An 8,265-nucleotide genomic window follows, 5' to 3' on the forward strand; every position below is an offset into this window, starting at 1 on the left:
ATGCACATTAGAAAAAAACTGGATCTTCTGGATGCGCATACAAAAGGGGGTTCAAGAACAAGCAATCTACACACCAGGTGACATGGAGTTTGGAAAAATCAACAACCTTAACCCACCATGTGCAGTGACTGGGATTTGAACCCAGGACCCTTCAGATTGAAAGGCCAGTGCTCTGGCAGTCGGCTGTTGTGCCCATCACACGAGGAATTCCACCTCTATTCCCCTGTTATGCGGGGCATTCACCCCGACACTAACACATTGTCCAGTTCGCCCCAACTTGTGATCGTTTGTAATCAGATCTGGATCTCAGGGTTTATCCGGAGTACTGTGATCACTTTTGCACTGTAGACATGAAACAGTCACGAAAAAACACACATTTTATTCCAGTTGTCATCTGCAATTGCCACTGGCGGGCTGATGTGTCTTTATACCGGAAGCTTGAAGACCTATAGCAAAATTCCAGTGGCAGGCAGAAGTGTCTTTTTAACCAGAAGCAGTAGCAGGCAGAAGTTATTTTGTTTTTGTTTTTCATACCAGAAGCTTGACCCAAAACATGATTCCAGTGGCAAGCAGAATTGTCTTTTTACAGAAGCTCAGGCATGAAGTGTCTTTTTACCAAAATTTTAAGACCTTTGACACATGACTCCAGTGGCAGGCAGAAAAATCTTTTTACCAAAAGCTTGAAGACCTAGATCACGTGATTCCAGCAGCAGGCAGAAGCGTCTTTATTATTTTTTTAATTTAATTTAATTTTTTATTATTATTATTCTTAATAACCAAAAGCTTGAAGAGCTATAAGACTTGATTCCAGTGGTGGGTAGAATAAGTATTTTTCTACCAAAAGCTTGAAGAACAATAGCACACAATTCCAGCAGTTGGCAGAAGAATTTTTTTACCCAAAGTTTGAAGACCAATAACGTGTGATTCCTGGAGAGGGCAGAAGTGCCTTCTTACCAGAAACGTGAATTCCGATAACGTTATTGTTTCGAACATCCACATCCAACACTGACGATAGTATAATCTAGTATAGTTTAGTATAGTATAGTATAGTATAGTATAGTATAGTATGACTCTTTTTGTCACAACATATTTCTCTGTGTGAAATTCGGGCTGCTCTCCCCAGGGAGAGTGCATCACTACACTGACAGTGCCACATGACCCATTTTTATGTATTTTTTCTGCCTAGTAATTTTATTTGTTTTCCTATGATGAAGAGTTTGCTGTGTTGGAGTCTTTGTTATGTCAGAATGAAAACAACAAACAACAACAAAACACTGAATCTGTAGCGGCCATGTAAAAAGAGTAGGAGGGTGTGTGTGCTTCAGAACTGTCAGCAGTGTCACGTCCTTGCCTTGTGAAGGTTTCATAGGCATTTTAAGACTGCGCGGTTCCTTCCACAAGATGGTGGTCTGGCCGGGTACCAGTCTCATAGATGAAATAGTAATCTGAGGTCCCGTGCGCAACATGTGCTTGATGAATGTAGTACTACATAAGAACCCTCAGAACCCTCAGCAACAAAGCGGTTGTTTCTGGCAAAGCCACTTTTGATAGTATCTTCTTCTCGTGATGAAGGCAACTGTACACTGCTACTCCAGTCATCAGTCCACACGTAGGGCTTCCGGGCTTAGATTGTAAAACAAATGCACTTGCAGACAGAGACAGAAAAGGAACAAACAAGTGTGATTGACAATGAACCGTGATTAAAGTGCTGTCCCCGAAAAGAGCAGTTCAAATTTCACATAGAGAAATCTGTTGTGGCAAACAATTGATGCAATACGAAAAAAACAAACAAACAAACAAACAACAACAAACAAACAAACCACCCCCCCCCACACACACACACACACACAAAAACAACCCAAACACACACAGAGAAAATTACAACAGAAAATCAATGTGCTTCTGACTAAAGGGTCTCCTTCCACAGGAACTTGCCACATCCCCATTGATGACGCCTCTTACTGTCATGGCAGTTGTTTTCCCAACACTGTCGTGAGGCGTTATTCTTTTTTTCAACTTCACCTGACCAGCATGTTGGCCCGGGACCTCAGGTCTGGCTTCTGCTCCTTTGTTGTCGGTTTTTTTTTTGTTTTGTTTTTTTGTTTTTAATACAGTAGATCCGTCAGTATGCTTTGGCATGTCAGCGTTCAGTGGGTTATGGAAACAAGAACATACCCAGCATGCACACCCCCGAAAACGGAGTATGGCTGCCTACATGGCGGGGTAGATAAACAAAAACGATCATAAACGTAAAATGTTACATGTCTGTCTGAGCGTGTATGTGTGCGTGCCTGAAATCTGATTGATTAACACAGGAAACGAATGATGAGCACACAGTGGCAGCCGTCAGTCGGCTCTATCCAGGTAGGCAGCCTGCTGTCTATATGACCCCGCGTTTGTAAAGCGCTTAGAGCTTGGTCTCCGACAGAGGATAGGCGCCGCTATATAACTGAGTATCCATATCAATCAATCAATCACATGCTTGAAACTGAAACTGTAGATTCTCTTCCAGTCATGGTACTGAAGTAGGCGTAAAGACAATTTTATGACTAAAGGGGAAAATGCTCCAGCCATGCTGAACAGTCCAGAATAACAAAGTTTTGTGGTCAGCCAATTAGGTCATGTCTTTTGATGTGGATCACTCGCTCTACATGTTCAGCTGAACAGTCCAGATTTACAATCAATGCTTTGTGGTCACCCTGAGTTAGGTCATGTCTTTCCATGTGGACCATTTGCTCTATATTTTCAGCTGAACAGTCCAGATTTACAATCAATGTTTTGTGGTCACCCAGAGTTAGGTCATGTCTTTAACTGTGGACCATTTGCTCTATATTTTCAGCTGAACAGTCCAGTTTAACAATATTTTGTGTGGAACATTCACTCAATATGTTCAGCTGTTGCTGTTTTTGTTTTGTTTTTCTTTTCTTTTTTTAAATATATCTTTGCTGCCTTGAATCATTCAGATTAAACAGAAGAAAATTGGAATGACCGAGGAAAAAACTATATAATAACCACGAATGTAAATCAGATTGTCAAAAGACACTGCTGTGAGCAAACAACAACAACAATACAATGCAATACACATGACTCTTCAAGAACACAAATATGAAGTGGAATAGAAAAAAAAAAAAAATTTCCACTCAGTAGGTTATATTACACAATATAGCATAACCATCACAAACACTCACGCAAAATTACTGTTTACAGAATACACTTTTTACAGCAGTAGCAACTGATAAACATTCGGAATGATCTGTACTGAGATACGGTTTAAGCATAATGATGAAGCAACAGTAAATGACAGGCTTGCAAACAAAAAGACAACGGTTGTCGCTTCAGTGCTCACGGCAACCCAAAATAAACAGTCCAGTCACTGAGTGAAGAAAACTTCAGTGCCGTCCACTACTTGAAGCAACCAAAAGCCACTCACTTCAGGAAACCTTTGGCAATACACACAGTATCCTGTCGGGTTTCTGTCATTCCATGATCCAAGACCTGGACACGTTGATCTTAAGGGGGCAGGCCAGTAGGCCCTCAAACTACAGTTCTACAAGTTCTCACGGTCGTCAACACACACTAACAGACCGGCAGAGAGATGCCGAGGTTTCCGTTGGCCGCGTGGAGGTTGTCGCAGGGAGAGAGAGAGAGAGAGATTAGAGAAAAAGGTGGTGAGAGTAGAGTGACTCAGGGATGGAGAGAGACAGAGACAGAGAGACAGACTGAGACAGAGACAAAGACAGAAAGAGACAGACAAAGAGAGAGACAGACAGACACAATGAGAGAGACAGAGAGAGGCACGGAAACAGAGAAAGAAAGAGAGAGGCAGAGACATCGGGAGAGACAAAGAGAGAGACAGAGACAGACAGAGCCGAGACAGAGAGAGAGAGACAGAGACAGAGACAGAGATACAGAGAGAGGCACGGAAACAGAGAAAGAAAGAGGCAGGGACAGAGAGAGAGACAGAGACAGAGAGAGAGAGAGAGAGAAGGAGATAGAGATATATACAGAGAGAGAGAGAGAGGAGAAAAGAAACAGAGACAGAGACAGACAGAGGGGTTCAGAAGTTCTCGTAGTGGTGGTGGAAGGAGGCCCCTTCAATACGGTTCATGGCGTTACAGGCTTTCTCCACGTTGAGCGTCATGCGGGGCGGGCCACAGCTGAACACGCCGATCTGACTGGCCTGCACAACAACATGATGACAGTCAGTCGTTTTCTTCTTCTTCTTCTTCTTCTTCTTCTTCTTCGTTCGTGGGCTGCTACTTCCACATTCACTCATATACTAGTGGGCTTTTACGTGTATTACCGTTTTTACCCCGCCATGTAGGCAGCCATATTCCGTTTCCGGAGGTGTGCATGCTAGGTATGTTCTTGTTTACATAACCCACCGAACGCTGACATGGATCACAGGATCTTTAACGTGCGTATTTGATCTTCTGCGTGCGTATACACACGAAGGGGGTTCAGGCACATGCAGGTCTGTACATATGTTGATCTGGGAGATCGGAAAAATCTCCACCCTTCACCCACCAGGCGCTGTTACCGACATTCGAACCCCGGACCCTCAGATTGAAAGTCCAGCGCTTTAACCACTTGGCTATTGCGCCCGTCGGCCGTTTTCGGCTCTGATCATCACAACTGCAAAGAAGGTAACTGCTGTCCTGATTATCTGGGCAAGAATTCGATTACAGTGGAGTGTCTTGACACTCTCTCGGCCAAGAGGGTTTTAGGACAGTCGGCGTTGGGGATGGTGCCTAAAGGCCCCCAAGGCTGCAGCACTAAGAGCCAGTGAAATTTTGCCTCCTAGTTTGAGAGTTATGGTCCTTCACAAAAGACTAAGTTGTAAATGATTTCCCATTGCACTGAACTGAGAAACAACAATATACGTCACACCATCATGTTCTAGGGGAAACAGAGGGAATGACAAAAGCGTAGCTTGTTTTGAGCAGTTTCAGCTTCAGTTTCAGTCTCTAAAGCAGGCGTCACTGCGTTCGGGCAAATCCATATACCCTACACCACATCTTACTAAGCAGACGCCTGACCAGCAGCATAACTCAACGCGCCTAGTCAAGCCTTGAGTGCATGCACTATATGTTTGTGTACATGTCCGAGTGAATTTCTTCGTCAGAATTTTGCTACTGAGAAGACAACACTCTCGTTGTAAGGGGGTTCTTTTTCAGTGCGCCAAGTGCGTGCTGTACTGACACAGGACCACGGTTTATTGTTGCCTCATCCGAAAGACTAGACGCTCAGTTCGATTTTCCAGTCAAACTTGACAGAACGGACGAGAGCGGGATTCAAACCCAAACCCTTCGGGATTCTGTATTGGCAGACAAGCGTCTCAACTATTCTACTACTTTCCTTCTTGTGAGCAAACGTTTTCATCCTTTCAAGTACTTCTGAATCTCTGACACTTTGTTGTTGTTGATATTGCTAATAACGGACTCATAGTCATTATCATTAGCAGCAGCAGTAATACTTGTATTAACAGCAGTAGTTGTGGTTGCAGGAGCAGTAGCAGTAGCAGTGGTTAGTAGTTGTGGCAGCAGTTGTAGCAGCAGTAGTAGCAGTAGCAGTGGTTAGTAGTTGTGGCAGCAGTTGTAGCAGCAGTAGCAGCAGCAGTAGTGGTTAGTAGTAGTGCCAACAGCAACAGTAGCAACAGCGGCAGTGGTTAGTAGTTGTGACAACAGTAACAGCAACAGTAGCAACAGCGGCAGTGGTTAGTAGTTGTGACAACAGTAACAGCAGCAGTAGCAGTAGCAGTGGTTAGTAGTTGTGACAACAGTAACAGCAGCAGTAGCAGTAGCAGTGGTTAGTAGTTGTGACAACAGTAACAGCAGCAGTAGCAGTAGCAGTAGCAGCAGCAGTGGTTAGTAGTAGTGGCATCAGTAATAGCGGCAGCAGTAGTAGCAGCAGCAGAGGTTAGTAGTAGTGGCAACAGTAATAGCGGCAGCAGTAGTAGCAGCAGCAGAGGTTAGTGGCTGTGGCCACAGCAGTAGTAGCAGCAGCAGAGGTTAGTGGCTGTGGCCACAGCAGCAGTAGTAGCAGCAGTAGTGGTTAGTAGTAGTGCCAACAACAACAGTAGCAACAACGGCAGTGGTTAGTAGTTGTGGCAACAGCAGCAGCAGCAGTAGTAGCAGCAGTGGTTAGTAGTAGTGGCATCAGTAATAGAGGCAGCAGTGGTGTTTAGTTTGCGGTAGTTAGTAGTAGTGGCAAAAGTAATAGCAGCAGTAGTAGTGGTTAGTAGTAGTGGTAATAGCAGCAGTAGTAGTAGTAGCAGCAGCAGCAGTAGTAGTGGTTAGTAGTAGTGGCAACAGCAGAAGTAGTAGTAGCAGTAGCAGCAGCAGTAGTAGTAGTAGTGGTGGTGGTCAGTATTAGTAACTTCAGCAAAAGTCAGCAGCAGCAGTGATAGAAGTAGCTGCACCAGAAGTAAAAAAAACAACAACAAAAAACCCCAAAAAAAACAAAAACCATCGGATTCGTTTCGTTAGTGTCAATGGACAGCAGTAGTACTAATACACAAACAACAGTATTCTTCTGTTCCAACGTGCACCTGTCTTTCACAAATTACGTAGACTCTCACCTCCTTGTGGATGGTGGCAAGGGACATAAACAGCTCCTCAAACTGCGGACGGCCAAAGTGGGTGGTGGCCCTTAGACCGGTGAACAAGCTCTGCCCCTCGATCCTCTGGAAGTGGCGCTCACAGATGTACTGGGAAGAGAGAAAAAAAAAAAGAGCAGATAGTTAGAAAAAAACCCCAACCCAGTCAGCCTGTTAAAAATCAGTCACTCGGTACAAACATTACAACAGAGAATTCATTGGTCTGTTCTCCTTCCTAGCTGTTCAAAATCGTTACCTCATGCTTCAGTTTCAACTGAGGAGGAAAATCATGCCGTGAACCCGATTATACACTACACGATTATATCTACTTTGAAAAATAAATAAAGAGAGAAAAAAAAAGAAAACAAACAAACAAAAGATAAGGAACATACGCCTGACCGACGCATGAACCGAACCCAACACACATAAACTCAACCTGACCCACATAAACCCAACCCAACACACCGAACCCAACCTAGCCCACATAAACCCAGCCCAGCCCAAATAAACCCAACCCAGCCCACATAAATCCAACCCAACCCACATAAGCCCAACCAACCCACATAAACCCAACCCAACCCATATAAACCCAACCCAGCCCACATAACCCCAACCCAATACTCAGAAACCCAACCCAATACACAGAAACCCAACCCAATACACAGAAACCCAACCCAACCCACATAAACCCAACCCAACCCACAGAAATCCAACCCAACCCACAGAAACCCAACCCAACCCAACCCACAGACACCAATACATAGAAACCCAACCCAACCCACAGAAACCCAACCCAACCCAACCCACAGAAATCCAACCCAACCCACAGAAATCCAACCCAGAACCACCCACCACAGAAACCCAAAACACTGATCAGGGCTTTAAATATTACTCTAGGTAGTCTGTGTAAAAAACCCATCGAAACAGCATATACAAACTGATAAGAAAATACATTGAAATATGATAATAAAGAAAGCTATGTAAATGACCAATGACTGAAATTCAAAAAGAATGGATGGACCACGTTCAGTGAACATGTGCATACTCACAAACTCGTATGTGTGTGTCGCGCGCACACACACACACACACACACACACACACTCTCTCTCTCTCTCTCTCTCTCTCTCTCTCTCTCTCTCCCCCTCCCTCCTCCCCCCCTACACACACACTGAAACACCTACACACACACACACACACACACACACACACACACACACACACTAACCAGCATGGTGGTGCGGAGATCGAACTTTTGCTGGAACTGGGTGATGAAGATGTGGACGTCCACCAGCTGACGTTTGTCCTCCAGCTCCACCTGTCGGATGATGTCCGTCATCCACTCGAAGCTCTTCTGCGTCCGCGTCACCCACAGGAAGTACACCTTCCCTCACAAAACCACCACCCCGGATATTTTTTTACACACGTTCTTTTGTAAATATCGCATACTGTTGTGTTGGGGCACAATCATCACTTTCTGACGGGGGAATCTGAGCTTGAGCTTGATTATTTCATAACAATTAATATAATATAATACAATATCATCATCGTCGTCGTCATCATCACCATCGTCATCGTCATCATCCAGAAAGCATCTTTATCACCATTCGCGTGTCCAACATAACTATCATGCTCATTGCCTCATGACAGGGGAATTTAATAAAACTTG

At 44.4% G+C, this 8,265-nt stretch overlaps 1 protein-coding gene across 1 annotated transcript in view; it reads right to left on the reverse strand.

Annotated features, from left to right (window-relative positions):
• Nucleotides 1–424: 424 nt before the first annotated feature.
• LOC143282570 (dual oxidase 2-like) overlaps nucleotides 425–8,265 on the reverse strand; it is an 89,902-nt gene continuing 82,061 nt past the window's right edge. Inside the window, exons 34-36 of the mRNA XM_076588259.1 lie at nucleotides 7,825–7,980; nucleotides 6,581–6,709; nucleotides 425–4,180 (exon numbers count right to left, since the gene is read on the reverse strand). Coding sequence (XP_076444374.1) covers nucleotides 4,058–4,180; nucleotides 6,581–6,709; nucleotides 7,825–7,980 — 408 coding nt within the window. The 3' untranslated portion in view covers nucleotides 425–4,057. The remainder of the gene's footprint in view (nucleotides 4,181–6,580; nucleotides 6,710–7,824; nucleotides 7,981–8,265) is intronic.

The sequence above is a fragment of the Babylonia areolata genome, chromosome 5, assembly GCF_041734735.1.
Source record: "Babylonia areolata isolate BAREFJ2019XMU chromosome 5, ASM4173473v1, whole genome shotgun sequence".
NCBI classification, from domain to species: domain Eukaryota; kingdom Metazoa; phylum Mollusca; class Gastropoda; order Neogastropoda; family Buccinidae; genus Babylonia; species Babylonia areolata.